The sequence below is a fragment of the Daktulosphaira vitifoliae genome, unplaced genomic scaffold (assembly GCF_025091365.1).
Source record: "Daktulosphaira vitifoliae isolate Bord-2020 unplaced genomic scaffold, ASM2509136v1 Scaffold_1, whole genome shotgun sequence".
Classification (NCBI taxonomy): domain Eukaryota; kingdom Metazoa; phylum Arthropoda; class Insecta; order Hemiptera; family Phylloxeridae; genus Daktulosphaira; species Daktulosphaira vitifoliae.
In genome coordinates, this window is record NW_026099572.1 from 31,752,866 (window position 1) to 31,772,205 (window position 19,340).

Consider the following 19,340-nt stretch of genomic DNA (forward strand, 5'->3'; position numbering starts at 1 on the left):
ACTAGCGTTATTTTCATTATTTTCCAAGTAAATCTTAAATTTTAACTAACGGATGAATGCGAATTATTTTCGTAATGTTGTTGTGGTTAAAGTTGCGTTGTATAAAAGTCGCAGGTGAGACGTTCTCTGCTGTAGTTTATAGACGGCTCGGCCGTTATTGTTTTTGTAAAACCTTAGGGTAAAGGAAGCCATATATTTCGCGGTGGAAATTGGAAGGCAGAAGAACGACACACTTAATTGAGTCTCACAACTCCCTTACTTACCGCTTGCTTTGCCATCTAAAACTGGGCAAATCCGCGGGTGCCAATAAAACATCAAGCTTAGAAACCAAACGACCCCGGGGCAAATTAATTTAAATCCCCTCCCTTCAGCTTTTGCACACATAACCCAACGGAAATAGTGGTGAAGTTATGTGTGGTCCACGCCTCCCCTTCAAAGGAGAATTGTTGTGTAAACAAGGTAACTAATTCAGAGGGTGTGTCGGTTTTCTCTCCTCGTCCACTTATCAATAGTAAAAGAAGATGGTGTTACAAAAACTTACAATTAGGTGGTATTCTTTTTAAATCATTGCTACAAAATTGAATTATTTACTTTTTAAATCGACTCTTCTCTGACAAACGTTAATTTTAAAGTAACTATTTTATTCGGATTTACTGTTCGTTGTGTTTTAGATTAATTAATTCAGTAGTTTATTTAACAAAGTGCAATATTTTATTTTCTACTTAATTGCTCTTTTGCGGAATATTTAAAATAGGACAAACAACTATTTGTCTTAATTGGTTTATTCAATAAACGCTTTTTAACCACTTAAATATTTAGATAAATTCGTCTTGATAGAATGAACTTTAATTTAACCGTTAATTTTTTTTTTTAAGTGACATTTTTCAATTAAATACTCATTTGAATTAGAATACTTAACACATAATACATTATTAAAATAAGTGCTGACAGCATTGTTAAAGTTGTCAGTTCTCAATTTTATCTGTTTTATTAACTTATTTGATCGATAGTATTTGACTGACTATCTTAATGTTTAATTTATTTATTTTCAATAAACTTATTATAATTATTATACTCTTTAATATATAGTATCTACTATATAATAATTTTTTTTAATTCTCTTACAGGTGTTGCGGTTAAAGAACCATCTTTGTTTATCAAGCCAACTCAACCCAGACAAACGAAACCCATCGGTTCTTCTTTGATCTTAAACTGCCAACCCAATGTAGATCATCCAGAACTCATCAGCAACTTAAAATGGTTGGATCCCCTGAACCGAACAATAGAACAGACTTCGTAAGTTTTATTACACTAGTTATGTGTTTATTATAATTTAGATTTAATTACATTGCTTTTCGTGTGGTGTTTCATTAAATTTTTAGTACCGCTGGTGCACATGTCACTACAACATTAACATCCGACAACAATTTAGGACTTATAATTACAGGCCTTACTGAATCTGATGTTGGAACTTACACATGTACTGCCACCTATTCTAACTCANTGAATCTGATGTTGGAACTTACACATGTACTGCCACCTATTCTAACTCAGAATATTTAAGTCATAGTGTAGTCGTCGACAGTTTCGGTAAATCATCTATATTTAGTTCATTAGTGTAGCTAGAAATTAAATTTTTGAAAAAGAGAAATAACTTGATTTTATTTTTAGCTATTAATTATTTACAATTTTACTTATACTTAATATTCTAAGTAACGGGTTTTGTTTTAATAGTTTTATTATTTCTAAATTTGTCTTTACACCCTAATTATGGTGCCATTAATATTTCATATTGACTGAATATTGCGTTTAACGCTTTAATTGATTTTTCATTTTACTCAGATGACATAACATTTTTGAATGCTCCCACTGAACAGTATCCAATTGCTGGTGCCAGTTATAAAATACAGTGCAAAGTAAAAGCTAACCCGGCACCTTTGGTCGACTGGTATAGAGAAGATACTAGAATTCAGGATAGCAATCGATTTGTCAAAGAAACCGATGGTTTAGTCATACAAAATGTAACAGCTGAAGATGATGGAATTTATAAGTGTAGAGCAATTGTTTTAGACACTGGAAATATTCAAGATAAGAATATTAGAGTAGAGGTATGATACACAATATGAATTGCTGTTCATATTATCAATTCGTAATTGATAAATAATTTCTATATTTATTTATGAATGATCACTTAAAAAAAAATAATAATAATAATGTCATATATTAATTTTATTTAAACATAAATCAATAATAGAAAATATTAATTATGCTGTTGTTATAGGTTTTAGACTAGATAATTCTAGAATTGTTAATATGGAATTATATTATTAATATTTATCTTAATTGGTTTAACCAAACTAATAGGTACACATTCCACCAACATTTGTGCCCAACCAAGTTTCCCAACTTGAATTAGTAGAAGGTGAAATGGCTAGTGTCCAATGTACAGCTAATGGAAAACCAGAACCAAAAATTACTTGGATACATGTGCCTGAGCAGCGAGATTTGAGTGAAGGATCTGAACGATTTTCAGTGAATAAACTGACTGGTGTGTTAAATTTAAACAAAGTAAGCCGAAACGATAATGGCAAGTTTAAATGTGTGGCAACAAATGCAGCTGGAACTATAGAAAGATTAGTAAATGTGGTGGTACTAATTAAACCTGAAGTATTGGACGTCACTAACGTTTCAGTTCCTCTCAACAGAGAAGCAAGAGTACAATGTATGGCAAATGGAAACCCTCTACCATCAATTGTTTTCAGGTATGAATGTTGTTATTTTATAAAAAAAAAAATAAGGTTTTTTTACTCCAAAAAATATTTGACATTTTAGTATAAATATTATTTGAAAAAAATGAATATACCATTCTATCTGGATCCCTCGTGTATGATAATTTCTGATAAAAAAAACGATTGGCTTAAATTTGGTCCTTAAATTAATTTATACGATATGTTATTTTAACATAAAAAAAATATTTGCACAAAAATGTAACATAATACATTTTTTTTTTAAATTTATTAGTTATATCAAAAGTATATTTTCTCAAGTTGATTTCGGTGTTATTCGTGTTTTTTAGTTAGCGAATAATTTATTCCATTATAGCTGAATAACCTAATCAATTTTAGGGTTTTTTTTTATCCCTCTATATTTTAGTACAAAATATGAAAGACAAAAGTATTTTTGTATAATGGATTTTAAATCAAGTCTTTACATACGAAGAGTAGCATTTTGTATAGCTTACCGAATACACGACCGTATTCAAAATTTTCATTGTGTAATACATTTTTATAACTTTCAGCTGTTTAAAAAACAGTTAATGATGATTAGTGTTTGGTGGGAAGATTTTGTTTTATTATTATTTTTCTTTAATAATTGTTTGTGTATCGACTGAATTTATCTACAAAATTAAATGATCGTTTTATCCTATTAATTTTATTAAACGAGTAGGTATTCGTTAATTTTGTCCCCTTTTTTCCTCGCATTTAATTAATTTTTTCGATTAAGTCCGAACCGTTGATTACATTTTACTTAAACTACAGGCGTTTAAATGATAGTGAAGGGTAACAAATATTAACGCTTAGTGCTCTAATTGCAGGAGAGTGGGCACAGATGTTGTAATAAAAACAGGAATCGAAGATTATCGCATTAGCGTTGAACATAATACTGTTAGAGACGTGGCGACAGCCACTCTGGTAATCAAACACCTGAACCGCACAGACGATGGACTCTACACTTGTATTGCATCCAATAAGGTACCCTCAGCTTTTAACTAATTATACCCATATTTAGTGTATNTCAGCTTTTAACTAATTATACTCATATTTTGTGTATCCATTGACAATTAATATATTTTTTGGTGCGTTGCAATAACATTATTTATTTATTTTAGGGTGGTACCTCAATGAAAAACGGGCATCTTACCGTCGAATTCCCTCCGGTTTATGCTAGCAATATGGTCAGAGAAGTATGGACTTGGAATAGTAAACCTGTGAATTTAACATGCATATCTGAATCGCTTCCTAATGCCTCGATCACGTGGCTTTTAAATAATCGCATTGTCGAAGGAGATTTAAATGTTAGGAAGTTCGGAAATGGGCCTTACAGCGATCTACAAGTAACTCCAGTTGATCAGAGATATTACGGAGTGTACAGTTGTTTAACAAAAAACATACACGGTGAAAATAATGCTCTAATAACGTTGCGAGAGGCTCATAGACCCGGAAGAGTGTCTCAAGCCAAATTCGAAGTAGTTACTGGTAAAGTATACTATTTTATTTTATTTACACTCTCTGTATTTTTATCTTTCGGCTTGTAACTATCTGTACCGTTTTATTTCCAAAAATAATTATTTAAACCTATTATAGGTATAACATGTGATAATTACACGATAATCGTAGACACCTTCACTGTCTTGTATTCTTTCTTTTTTTAATGGACAGCTGCCATAAACTGAGATACTATATTTAAAAATGTTTGCTTCGGTTGTTTGTTTGTTTTTAAGTAACTTAAAATAATATAAAATGCAAAAGTATTATCCCTTAAAAGCTTCTTTAGTTTTGGGATTTATTTTTCATCACAAATTCTTTCAAATATTGTATGAAAATATAACGAGTATAACAATTATTGTATTATTAATTTTTTTTGTATAGCTACCACAATTTCATTTGGTTTCATCGGACCGACAGATACAGGTGGTCTAAAAATCAAAGCATATGCCGTCCAATACAAGGAAGTATTACAGAATTGGGATGAAGGACGTAATAAGTCTTGGCCAGTCGGTAAGAAATAAAGTTTTTTGAAATTTTGATTTTTAAAAATACTTTATAAACCACATACATATTTCAATAATATTTTTTCAATTTTTATTAACAGATACGCCTTATATATTGGAAGGCTTATCAGCCCAGAGAACTTATCAATTTAGATTTGCCGCAATTAACGACGTGGGCACTAGTGATTGGGGAACTGTAGAACAGCGCACAATGCCAAAGCGTTCAGCTCCCGAGGAACCAAAAATTCTCTACAGCAAAGATTTGTACACCGATGACTATATCAATTCGCCTTACGGCAATAGTTACGAAGTGAACTGGAAAATACCAGCCGACAACGGCGAATTTATCGATTATTACAGCGTGACATATTGTGTGGTACTTATAGCTATATTTTATTAATACATTAATCGGTATTTAACTAGTAATTATAAACAATATAATATATATATTGAAGCAAGTAGTATTAATTTTCTTTCGTTTTGTACAGTAGATTTTTTGATTTAGAGACGAATGGCTATTTTTTGGTTTTTTTACTAATTATATGATCTTACGAGCGCGTAATACTGTCAATAATAATAATCGTCCAGTACAGGAGATTAAGCCCCTCCTGCGTCACTGGTTTTGTGTTTCACGCCATGAACGATTATTTTGATTATTATGAACACATTTATCAGAATAAAACCTTTATGTATTTAGATTGAAAAAATCAACACCGTTTGGACGCAAAAGAAAGAATCTTGTAGGACCGAAGATATCAGATCTCAAGACAGGACGTCATTTTTGATGGACAGTCTGAACGCAGATACGTTTTACAAAGTGGAGATCCGAGCTCACAACGAAATTGGATATAGTGTCCCCTCTGAGCTCGTCTTCAAAACTGCGATGGGTGAGTACGCACACGCACGTGGCAACCAACTTATTTTTAACGGCTAGCGGACTGTCGCAAGTCGACGGTGACAAATATACTAACTTGTACACGGTCCCATCGTTACTATAACAATTACGCGATCTAGAAACTTTCCGTTTGATCAGTTGATTAGCTCAATTTAAATACAGAACGGCCTGTGTTATTTACTTACTCCTCAAAACGTTGTTATATACTCATACCAAATTTCAAAGTTATATAGACCGTGTAATTATCATTATTATTATTATTATTGACCGAATTTTCAGCCTCGACGATAAAATTCTAATATTCACCGAGGTCGCAGATGTATGGAACTTAAATTATTGCTGTTTTCGAAATTATTCATTTGTCAGCTCTTTTAACTAGAGTGTCGACGTGTTATACTGCTTAATTATTTCCAACTGTTAAGTGTGTGTCCAATTAATAAATGCGCTGTCACATGATGTGTATATTTTTTAGCCGTACCACAAATAAACCCTTTTGTTTTTTTGTTAATTAAAATTTGTTCAAACTATCCTACCGCAAATACTATAATATGTCTTAATGTAATTTGTGTATACGTTTTATAATAATATGCAAATTAAGAAGAAAATTGTGATTGGTGGTTGTGTGACGCTAAATCTGTTTTTTTTTTTTTTTAATTACACGAAAACAAAATTAGTGTTTATTTATGTTTTCTACGAAATTTCTGATCGGATTTATATTTTATTTATAATTTAATGCTTGGTTAAAATTAAACTCGCATGCATTGGCTTGTCTTTTTTTTTTTTTATTTAATTGCTCATTGTTGTAACATCAATGAACAAAAATATTAATGTTACATTAAAAAATTAAAATCTTATTAAATTATAATATTAATAAATAATTGGATTTATGTTTTATTCCTGTTGTATTGTTATTATAGTTTAACTAATATTAGTTTATGTGCCTTTAAATAGATGTAATTATTGCTAGATGAAATATAAGAGTATTATATTTTGTTGTTTAACTTAGCTGTAATTTATTTTATGCTCCTTGTTCATTATTTTGTTTAAAGATTTTAAATAAAAAATTGATCTAAGCGGGAATTATCTTAATAACAGTTATTAAAAAGTGTTTCTAAATAAAAATAATATCTTTCGTCTAATAATATTAGATTTATTATATTATACTATTAGTTATATCTAACGGGTGCAAGTAGTAAATAATATTAATGCATTAATTAAGGACTATTGATTTAATTAATGGATTATTTTGCATTGAAAGCTTATAAATTCAAAATAATTTTAGAAAAATTTCAACAGAAGTTTTTGTTTTATATTTTGCTTATTTACACCTTTGCTTCTTTTTTTTTGCGTTTGGTCTATAAATACATTTGTTGTATGTTTATTATATAACTATGAAAATAAGTTGTTATGACATTTTTTTAAATGCTATTTTGTGCATGTGCACTCTGTTTGTTTTATTGAAACTTCAACAATATTTTGTGTGTTATGTGTGATTTGCAGAACATTCCAGTGTGGCCAGTTTCAATTCGGGAATCACAATCAGCCTACCATTCAAGTCTTTAATGAGTCTATCAATAGTGGCTATAATTAGCCATAGGTTTGTCTTTTAAACACAATTGCTTTCTTTTTAATAATAATAATAATAATTAATCACTCCTGTTGTAAATGTTATACAAACATTTTTTTTATCATATAAAACTTAGTTTTAAAATGTATTTAATATTTATCTGCAATCAAAGATCTTAAATGTTTTGTTTGTAAAATTACCTGAAAAAAAATTGATTCAGTTATTTTATATACTGATTAAGTAATTTACATAGATTTACCAAATTATTGCAGTCAATCTTCATGAATATAGTTTTAAGTTACTTTTGTAAATAATAGAACACTTTCGTGTTATAATTTTATTATTACAATAACATATCTTTTAAACACTTGAAATTGCAAGTAATCATTACAAATCACTTCTTGATTATAAACTTTTATTCCAGGCATCTATATGTCTTATCTTAATTGAATCACATTTTTCAAATTGAGCTTTATATTGTGTTTACATGCACTAATGTTTTTATTAAATTTAATTTTGTATTATTAGTGATACTTTTAAGTAATGAGTGGTTATGTTTTATTCGCATTTGAGTTTTAAAATGTGTCACTTTTTAGTTTGTGATTTATTATTATTTTTTTACTCTATATTGTATAGTATTGTTGTGATAACATCAAATCATTTCAAATAAATTAGTTGTTGGTTTATGTATTCTTATTATTTTTAATGTATTATAGAACAATATATAAAATAAAAATAACATCAAATTTTATTAAGAAGAATTAAAAATTACATCCTTATGTTATCGTAGTGTAATTACATAAATATATTAAATTTATTAAATTTTAAATATATATATTTTGTATAAACTTAAAATATATAATTTAATTTTTACTATTATACTAGAATCAAGACTTCCACTTAAGGTAAAATTTTATTTAGGTGTAAGAAATAAAAAGAATATATTTAGATTTTAATAAATTTATAATTGTATGAATTACCACATCATTTTTATCCTAATTTGTCATGTTATACCTTAGAAATTAAATTTAATATTACCTCCCAGTAAAAAGTTTATTAATTTAATTCTATAATATAATTATCTATTTTTGTAGCATTTTCATTAAAATAATTTTTACATTTAAAGAAATAAATGTTGTAAAATAAAAATAATGTTATGTTACTACATGCATATTGTATTTCTTTATGGTAAATTTTTACTTTGATTTTTAGATATTTCATGATTATTTAAGTCAATATATGTACCAACAAAAATGTATAAATATTATTTGACTATAAATAGTAATTTTAAATGAACATTTCATGTCTGGTATTTTATATTTTACTAACAAACAACAATAATACCAAAGAAATTAAATGTTTTGTGTATATAATGCAGTAATATACAGCTGGTTGGTTTCTTACATTATATTTAGATAGCATGATCAGGTAAGAAGTATGATCCACAATTTTTTTTTACAATTGTAGTGCATGTTACTTGTTTTGAGTCAAGCTACTGCAAAAAAAATTACCAAATTAATCCAGTGAACGTCAATGGTCTAATACTAAGTAACCAGGTCGGAATATTTTCAGTGTATTATTTAAGTTTTTTATTTAATTGCTTTGCACTAATGCTTTCATACTTTATTATTTATTTTCTTACATAAAATTTAAATCTACCCATTAAGTTACTCATTCATTACTTTTGATTTTATCTGTATAATTTATACTGATTATTATAATATTTTAATTAAGTGTTCTCAGCAGGCATAAGTAATATAAATGTTATCAATCTCCAATCACAAATGATAAAGTCAGTTATGTTCTTAACACAGCAACAAAATTATATCCCATTAACCGCATATTATTGAATGCGCTCATATTGATATAAGCTCAAAATACAATAATACAATGTCAATAACAAAATTAATATTTATAATATATTTTAAAATTATAGGTGCTGATATACCACTGCAACCCACCTACAGCAATCGACTCAATTCATCTGTGATCATAAGTATAGTCTTAGCTGTGCTGTTTACAATATTGGTCATTATAGACGTTTCTTGTTACTTTATCAATAATACAGGTTAGTTTTGTGTACATTAATATAGTATACAAATAATATGTTTTATTAAAGATATCATATTGTATGTTTAAAATAAAGTTATGGCTTATAATTTAGTTTTTACTATGAAAAAGAATTTATTAATTTTTTGAATAACTTTGTTAATAATATTAATTTAATTGTTAAATAGGTATTTTGTTCATTTTATTCAGTATGTGCTGTCGGAAAAAGAAAAGGGATGAAGACACTAAACTCGGAAGGTAAAATTTTCTAGGGCATTTCTAGCATTGTTCACACATTTTGGTATAATTACTAATTTGGGTTCTTTTATATTGCGTGTGTGTGCATAATTTAATAATTGGGCGGCCGAATAGACCAACATTGTGTTCACAAATAATACAAATATTACTTTGTTATGTGTTACCTATGCATACCTAATATGCAAATAGTCAATAGTAAACAATAACAATTTATATTATTATCGAGATACTGTTTTCTTTAAACCTTCAATATTACAATTAATAATTTTTTTCCCTTCATAGAAATTAATGTTTGTATTATAAGTATATTTATCTTTTTATATGTGAAAACAGAATTTTCTATTTACTTATTTAACTTTATTATTAAATATTTTACTTTCATTTAGATTTTATAAAAACGGTAAGATTAATTAAATTCAATTTATTAAAGCTAATTTCACTGAAGTAAATGAGCGAGAAATTGGGAGAGTTTAGCCTCTTAAAAATATAAAATATAATATGTATATTATACAATAACATATATTAGGGTGGGGTAATATATTAAATATCATTAGCTCTCCCAAAATTTTTATTCATTTCTGTTTTATACATTTTTGATTTTTATAATAAGTGTTTTCTCATAAATAGACTAACAAACAAAAAGCATAAAATACCATATCATTTTAAGTAATTATTGAATTTGTAATTTTTAAAATAATTAATTTGGATGAGTGAATCAAAAATGTTTTTCTATCAATCATCTTTAAAATTATTTGTATCATAAATTATAAGAAGATAATTCATTTATAAACCATAAAACTATGTAATAAACAAAAAGTTGGTTATAGAAATATTAAAATGTAAAGAAAACAGCACTTCATTAACACTATTTTGTTTGTGTAAAACCTCAAATATTGCTACATTATTCATGTTTTATGTCATTTGTATGTTAACCTTTGTAACCTTTTTAATAACCTTTTGTAGATAACTACATACATATCATTCATATATTTATACATACATTGATGTGTATATATATATAATTTTTTTTTTTTTTTTAATGAGGATGACTGTTTATTGCTACCCCTATAAATCTAAAACATTATGCATTTAATTGCATGTTAGATAAGTTTATTCAAAATTTTTTTCAAGTATAACTTTGATTGTTTGAACACAAAAACAGTTGAAAATACCCACGAAAAAAATGATAATCATTTATATTTCAATGAAACTTACTCATTTATTTACCCTTTACTGTATGCGGTGATTTAAAGTTAACAATATATCAACTATGAAAGTCATAGATATCCCAAATTTCCAAAAAAAAATTCTCAACAATTTTTTATTTAAATAAATACAAATTTTTCTATCAAATTACTTATCTTGTATATATTTTCTCACTGAGGCTTTTTCAATAGGGATATTACAGAGGGAAAGACATTAATCATTTAAACTTCAATTTGAATTTTGGCTCACTAAAAATATTTATTAAGGTTTTTTAGCTAAAAATTTAAAGTAAGAATTGTAAGTTTTTATTTTTGCCATATCCAGGAAATTATTTTCCCTGTCTATTTCTTCACTCTTGAAATTTTTATATTATTTATTTAATTTACATTGAGTATATTAAAATAACAAATTATGCCTATAGTGTCAATAAAAAAATGTTATTAATCACCGTGTACCGTGTATAAAATATTATTTAAATATCTCCCTATTATCCTGTTTTATTTTTGTTTAATAAATTATGGTGGTGGTAGACATAAAACTTTTCTATAATTTCATTTTAAGTTATTTTGAACCTAAAAACCATGCTGTTTAAAAATGTATCTTTCAAGTATGTATTTTTCATTTTAATGCAAGATAATGTAATCCTTATAATTTTTAATTTATTAATCAACTATAGTCAAAGTAAAAATTGAGACTAGAGTGTATGTTTTAAATTGAGGGCCCTTTTCAGTTTGTACGGTTGGCGTTTTCCTTTGCCGTATTGCAACAACAGCTATGGCGAATCATCTAGTAATGGAAACAGTTCTTGTTACACTTCCGACGTAGAGAAAGTCCCTTTGCCAGATATGAACTTTGTGTTGTAAGAAACGTGTTGTCTCTTAATTAATTTATTATTATTTGTTATGGTTTGGTTGCTTTTAATTCTTATATTTACTTTATTTTATGCTAATATACAACAACAAGTATTTTTCATAGCATTTTAAATATCTGTGTGCTTTGTGTGTGTGTGTGGGATATGTTTTCATATTATTTTATTTTAACAACTTTTAATCTTGTTGAAATAAAATTTTATGAGAATTATTGAATTCAAAGTATTAAATAATTTTGAATAAAGCACAGTACAAAAATAAATTGAGACTTATCTTCCCACAAAAAAAAAATCATTTTTTTGCTTTTAAATTTTATGAATACTTCTAATTTTACATAAAAAAAAAAAATTTACTTTAAAATCATATTTTATTATTATTTTTTGTACTGTACAAAATTTAACTATAATAATACTTTGGCATTTACATCTTTTTTCAGCAGTAATTAAGACTTTAAAAGTATAGGTCAATATTTGTCAAATAAATTGGTTGAGGTATATGGTGTGCTTTTCTAAAACTGATCATAAACATAACTAACAATTTGCTAAGCTTAAGCTTTTAGTTTTAAAATATACTAATGACTTGCTTTTAATTGAATTATGATCACAAAATAATCCCTATTCTTATTTTAGTGAAGGAAAAGAGTTATTAACTAATGGCAATACCTATCAAAGTAACAATTTGTGTATTGAACCAACTGAGACGTGAGTATTAAATTAGTATTAATTCAATATTTTCTTTAAAAAATAAAAATAAACCCTTTTATGCTATAGGTTAAAAAAGGACACAGAAGTAGAGTATGATATGAGGCGTTCAGTGTCACAAACTCGTTTTGTCGGTAAAGATTCTGCTGTCTAAAATTGATCAAAGTTTGATAAAATATAAAGTTTATGACTGACAATTAGATTAAAAAATTCTTAAAAAATAATATAACAAAGGACTGTTTTACTAGCATTTATTTTATTATTGTAGTGTTTTATACTACTGTTGCTTTTTCATCATTATATTTACGGTTAAATTTTATTTTAAGTATTTGTATTATTTTATTTTTATACAATACACGACAAAATACTCATTAAAGTATTTTAACAAACTTATCGTAACTAAAATATTACCTTAATTTTTTACATGATTTTGATCTGATATCGTAGCCAATTTGTATTTCAAGCATACAATATCAATATTGTATTAATATTAATGAAAAAACCAATCATTACTTACATTTTATGCTCTCTAAATTTCCTTTTAAAATCGAATAAAAATTATTTTCATTTTATGTCAACCTAATACTTGTTTGCTATTTTAACCAATTTTGTTATGTAGTCATTATGATATAATTATGAATATAATTTGTACTTATTAGTTTTAGAGATATTTAATATAAAAGGACATATTTACATGTTCAATTTACTGAGGAATTAATCGTATTATTATTATTATTATTATTTTGCTTGTTCCTATAAGTATGTAAAAGTTACTTACCAACTTGATGGATTATTTTTCATTACAATTTAGATTTTATAAAATTGATAAGTTAAAAGCCTTATGTGTTATTAATTTTTGTAATTTAATGTATCTTATACGTGTGTAGTTATTCTAATAAAAAAGTTAAAACATATTTTTAAAGACAAATATATTTTTTATATTTGTAATATCTGTTTGATGTAAAGGACATAAGTATATTGCAAAAAAAGTTTTTGACTATTAATATTTATTATGATTTATACATATATTTAAGTATGTGTATGCACTTAGGAGCTTTCTTCTTTCATTCTATAAAACTTGTTAATTTTGTAATTTTACTATTTTATTTGAATATAAAAGTTACTTTTCTTAAATTGAACAACTAATGCTTTCAATATCTGTGTGAAATGCTTATACAGACATAATAAATAAAAGATCTCGTATTAAAAAAAATTGACTCTTATGAAATATTCAATGTTTATATTTTTATTAAATAATTATCAATATTTTCAGACATCTATTTATATAATCAAGAGTTAAATATATTATAACATTTTGAATGATTAATAAATTACTTGTGGTACTGTACACTTGTATGTATACAAATAAAACTATTAAATATTATAATTTGTTTAATGCCAAAAAATTTGTATAATCAAATGGGTAACTATGTTACAAATATTGTACACTAAGTAATTTTTGTTTTAGTAAATTATAGTCTTATGAAATATAAAGTTAAATTACATGTATCCTTTGAAAATTTATGTATATCTAGTTTTAAATGCTATTGTGAATACAAATTTGTATGTAAAATACTGTGGTAAATTTTTGAAAATTATTTCATCTCCAATTTTTTATGGTAATCCAATATTATAATTATAATAAGAACTATTAATAGTGTATATAATTTATTTTGTAATTTTCAACCATAGTTAATAAAAGTGGGTTCATACAGAGTAAGACCTAATTGATTTCCAAATACTATTTAGCAAAAAATCACATGTCAAATATACATAAAATATAAATGTATTGAAAATAAATATAATTTTTTTATATCATTTGATTTTTTTCTTTTTAAAATTAATAAACCTAAATTTTGGGTAATATTAAATGAAATATATCTCTACAGTTTTTTAAATTAAAGAGAAAACTGTCATATATATTAGAGGATATTAAGATACTGTAATGTATGAATGATACAAGTATCATATTCTTCGTGTAATTGAGGCTGTGTAAGAATATTTTTTAAACTAGTATAAGCTTTAGCTGTTCCTAACATAATTCTAAACACTCTTGAATTAAAATTTATAAATCTAAGTGAAATTGGCAATTTTTTATTTTTGTACTCTTTACAAATTAAATCTTTGAGAAAACCCAGGACTTTTTTGGGAGGTTATTTTAGATAACTCTAACATAAACATTATTTTAACTTGATAGAATTAACTTAAGTTGGATTACTAAATAACATGAAAATATTGTAGAAATAAAAAATATATAGTCCACATTTTTATTATACAGTACATTTTACCAGATTAAATCAATTCTAGAATTTTATAAGAAAAATATTAAGAAATATTCGTATAAATAAGCATGCAAGATTTAAAAATATGCGAAAAAAAATTTTTAACTTTTTATTTTACAAGTTGACGCATTAAAAATAAATATAAATTTATATTGCTAAAAATGCAAATTTTATGTAACAGCTATGCAATTTTTTTCATATATTTAAAATTTTTGTAATTCGATTATTGGAAAATATGCATTTGCTTAATAATCTTTACTTACCACACAAGTTTTTTGCTCTCCGTGATGTGCTCTAGATAGATGTCCTGGTTCATTTTGTGCTATCATTATATGTGTAAAGATGATAAATTAAAACGATAGTGTTAATAATAAAAATTTTAAGTACAAACTTTATATTTCGACTAGTTTCAATGTTTGTTACCAAGTAAAAAGGTTTTTTAAAAATATTTATCTGAAACTGTGAGTGAACATATTAAGGTAACTTCAAATATAATAAACTTGAGTAAAATAAACAACTTAGAATATTTTATTTACTAATTGACTGATTATATTTACTTGATAACTATTGTTAAAGCGATAAATTATTATTATGAATGTCTGTGTTGGGATTTTGTTCTATGTGATATATTAGCTTCGATGCAAAGCTAAGAAGGTATTAGTTTTACTATGATGTGTTTTAGCTTCAATGCGAAGCTGAGAAGGTATTGGTTTTACTATGATGTGTTTTTTTTTTTTTTTGTGTCTGTTACCACTTTTTTCAGCTCTCATCGAACCAATTTCTTTCAATGATACGTCAAAAGATAACAAATTGTATCTAATCGAAGACATTACCCTCAAAAATTGAAAAAATTTCCCTGGTTCCCCGTAAATAGGGGAAATCTTCAAAAAATTACAAATTTAAAAACCGCTAATTTTTGACATTTTTTCAATTTTTTTTACTTAAAACTACCATAACTTCTTTTCTATATTCCTCTGCCTCCACCGTGCACCGTAATAAGCTTAATTCCCTTATGACTTCTTGTTTACGTACTATCTTAGGCGCCGTTTACTCTACCCCAAATATAAGTTTAGAAGTGGAATGCGCTTGTCCCCCCATCGAAGTTCGTTCTCGACTTCTAGCTTGTAAATTTCTTACTAAACAGTTATCCTATTCTGCCAACTCGATATTTAATAATTTTCATTCTCTATGCGCAGTTTGGCGCTATGTTCCCAAAACTCTTCCTTTACTTGCTTCAATCTCTTCGATTTTGACTCCGTACCTTAATATGATAATCACATCTTTAAATCGTTTTCCTATTTATGATGTCTCCTTCCTGGCTCTTATTTATTGCCCACCTATTCACTTTAACCATCACTTTCTTTCTTACTCAAAACTGCAATTACAATCTCTCCCTATTAATTTTGTTAATAATCTATTCAATGAGTTCTTATTCTCTAATTTCTCCAATTATTGTCTTATATTTACTGATGGTTCAGTAAGCTCTAATTCCGCTGGTTTCTCGTTCTTTATTCCTAGTCATAATATTAAATTCTCAGATATTCTCCCTTCACAATCTTGTTCTTTTACTACTGAGTGTTATGCCATTTCTTTGGCCCTTGAGCCTATTCAATCCTTCAATATTTCTAATGTTTTAATAATTATTGACTCTTTATCAGTCCTTTCTTCTCTCTCTTCTAATTCATTCAAAAAATCTAGATCTTTTCCTATTAAAATAAAATTGTTAATTTATAATCTTTTCTTAGCTAATACAAAAATCGAATTTTTATGGTGTCCTAGTCATGTGGGTATTTTTGGTAATGAGGAAGCTGACCATTTAGCCAAATTTACCAAATTCATTACCCGTCGTACAACCCTCAATATTCCATCATCCGACTTCGTTTCATTCCTCAATAAGACGATATTTCTAGCATGGCAAGAACATTGGTCTTCTCCATTCTCTCTCATCGCAGCTTGGCACAAATCAATTTCACCAACTATTCCAAATCATCCTTGGTTCCATAAACTTTCTCTCTCCCGGTTCCATATATTATCCTTTTCTCGACTAAGACTTGGTCATAATCGCCTTCCTTTTCATGCGTACAAAATGTCCCTTAACAATTCTCCTTTCTGTCCCAAACATGACGATGAAGTTCTCTGCGATTTTCCTCATATAATTTTTGACTGCTGTGCATTTGAAAGTAATCGTTCTATTTTATTTAATAATTTATCTCATCTTAATATCTCTCTTATTAATTGTTACACTATTCTTAACTCAACTTCTCTCGATGTAATAACTTTAGTTATTTCTTTCATTCATTCAGCTGGTTTTTTTATTTAACGATGTTTACTGTAATATTTTTTTGATGTAAGATCAATTGTACTATTTTTATTATTATTATTATTATTATATTTTTTTTCTTTTCTCATTTTATTTAATTGTTAAGCTATAATAATACTTTGTATTGAAGCTAATAAAAAAAAAAAACTTTAAAAAATGATCAAATCAATATATATTTTTTTTTAGATACATGAGGTACTTACCTATTATTTAGTATATTTTTTTTATAAATCTGTTTATAAATACTAGCCCACAGGGGAGATTCAAAATGACATTTTTTACACAAAAAATTAACTTTTTCTACTTAACTTTTGAAAGTGTTCCGGAAACTCTGACACTTTTATATATATCTTAAATTAAAGCTTATGTAATATACTTTATAATAGGAAAAAAAATTTCGGACTTTATCTTGTTTTCACGGTGAAAACAGATATCAAAGTTAATAAAAAAATAAGATTTTTGTAAAAAAATTCTTTTTTATATTTTTAATTTTATAGTGCTATAACTTTTTGAAAAATATATGGGTCATTACAATTTTTTTATGATAATTGCTATTTATAAACCTCTTTTATTCGACATACTTTTTTTTTAAATAAAACCATTTTTCTTTATATATGGCATGAATCGATTGATATCAGCTCCAAATCAATATACATAAAGAAGGCTTCTATTTTTGACAAAGTTGTCAAAAACGATGAAAACATCTACTAATCAAGTTATTAACCGTGGTAGTGATTAAACTTTTACATATTATCATTATTTAAATTTCTTGAATAATAAATTTAGTTAAAAAAACTGTGTAATTAATCAAATTATTATATTACTGATCTGTGTTATAGCCAGGAGTTTTGTTAGGAGAGGGCAGGGACGTGTATAAATAAGGTGCTACCTGGGGCAGCGTCCCTGGACATCCCTAAGACTTTTTGGTGCTCCTTGACTGATGAGCTCGATCTCTAAGAAGAATGATAATGTTATTTATAATTTATGTTCTTCCGTTTATGCATATTCTAATTTATTTAATAAACGAGATATTTAAGTGTTATTAGCAGTGGGGTATCGTTTGACAAATGTCTTATCAAGTGTTGTGACATCTAACCGCCTAATCATCTCGTATCAACTGATCAAATTGGTTGAATGTCGTAGAGTAGTATGTATACAATGTTTTATTTCTCTATCAAGCCGATCAAATCAAATAATGTTTTGGGCCATAATAGTAATAATTGGCCATTTAAGAGGCTATAGTCCATCTATTGGTCTCCTTCCTTGATTTAGTTTTGTATTCACGTCACTATTTTAATTATTGATAAATACATTTATTTGAATAAACTTGTTATGGATTTAGGTTGAAAAAATTAATACTGTTTGGATGCAAAAAAGAATCTTCTGTACCGAAGATATCAGATATCAAAACAGAACGTCATCTTGGCTACGTCACTGTTAATAATTCATTTAATTAAATAAATGTATATATAAATATATTAATCAACTTAAAACTATCAGGGTATAAAATGTGCTTAATAATATGAATAATCATTAAAATAAAATTAATATCTTTAATACCTACTTAGTTTCGCATCAAAGCTAAAATGAACTGAATTTCAAAGGAAATAGCCATAATTAGTATTTAAATATCAAATATACACATTTATAACAAAGTATTCTGAATGTTATCTTTTTTTTTAATTACAAAATGAGTTTGTTTATTTTGATTAACAACATATACGGAATAGAATTAAACAATTTTTTTTATGAAAATTATAATTTTGTAATAAAGTTACTATATAGAAAGTTATAACTCCATAATGATATTTATAATTATTAAGAATATAATTTGATATTTTTTTATTCGAATATTAGTATCCATAGAAGACTAAAATAGAATAGTAAAATACTTATTGCATTAGATTTTTATTCATGTTTGTAATAATGACCAATTTAATTGGAATTTGTTTATTTACAAATAAACTCCTCCAGAAATTTGAATTATACCCATAAATCGAAATTTTATTTTTACCATTATTGTATTTGTTTTCCTGGTTCATTGATTTAAATAATTCTAGCCTACCTAAAACTTATTAAATGTACACCAATAACATTATTTGTTTTAAAAGAAGCTGATAAACATTGGAATTTTTCTAAATTTATTTACTTATTAAACAACCAATTAAAACTTAAATATTTATTATAAAATAATAAAATAAAATAGTAATTAATTACTATTAAGTTTAATAGTAATATTAAAGTTACTCTATATAATTAGGTTTTATTACAACCGATAACTTTCAAATTCGTTTTGAGCTAATAATAACAATAACATTTGCTTGTATTATTAATAATTGTTATTTATGGAAACAACGTATTTATTAATTTATGAATTTCATGGTTTCCCAGGATTTGATAAAACATTGATAATGAACACAGT

The 19,340-nt window shown here is 26.2% G+C and overlaps 1 protein-coding gene across 1 annotated transcript in view; it reads left to right on the forward strand.

The window, feature by feature from the left end:
• The window catches only part of LOC126910341 (fasciclin-2-like), a 15,253-nt gene extending 1,119 nt beyond the window's left edge, over positions 1-14,134 (forward strand). Inside the window, exons 2-16 of the mRNA XM_050692835.1 lie at positions 1,077-1,296; positions 1,383-1,490; positions 1,541-1,590; positions 1,843-2,108; positions 2,365-2,762; positions 3,596-3,752; positions 3,890-4,256; positions 4,650-4,778; positions 4,873-5,147; positions 5,469-5,658; positions 9,170-9,301; positions 9,471-9,540; positions 11,477-11,605; positions 12,245-12,316; positions 12,386-14,134. Of these exons, the coding sequence (XP_050548792.1) occupies positions 1,077-1,296; positions 1,383-1,490; positions 1,541-1,590; positions 1,843-2,108; positions 2,365-2,762; positions 3,596-3,752; positions 3,890-4,256; positions 4,650-4,778; positions 4,873-5,147; positions 5,469-5,658; positions 9,170-9,301; positions 9,471-9,540; positions 11,477-11,605; positions 12,245-12,316; positions 12,386-12,470 (2,648 nt within the window). The 3' untranslated portion in view covers positions 12,471-14,134. The remainder of the gene's footprint in view (positions 1-1,076; positions 1,297-1,382; positions 1,491-1,540; positions 1,591-1,842; positions 2,109-2,364; positions 2,763-3,595; positions 3,753-3,889; positions 4,257-4,649; positions 4,779-4,872; positions 5,148-5,468; positions 5,659-9,169; positions 9,302-9,470; positions 9,541-11,476; positions 11,606-12,244; positions 12,317-12,385) is intronic.
• The last annotated feature ends 5,206 nt before the right edge of the window (positions 14,135-19,340 follow it).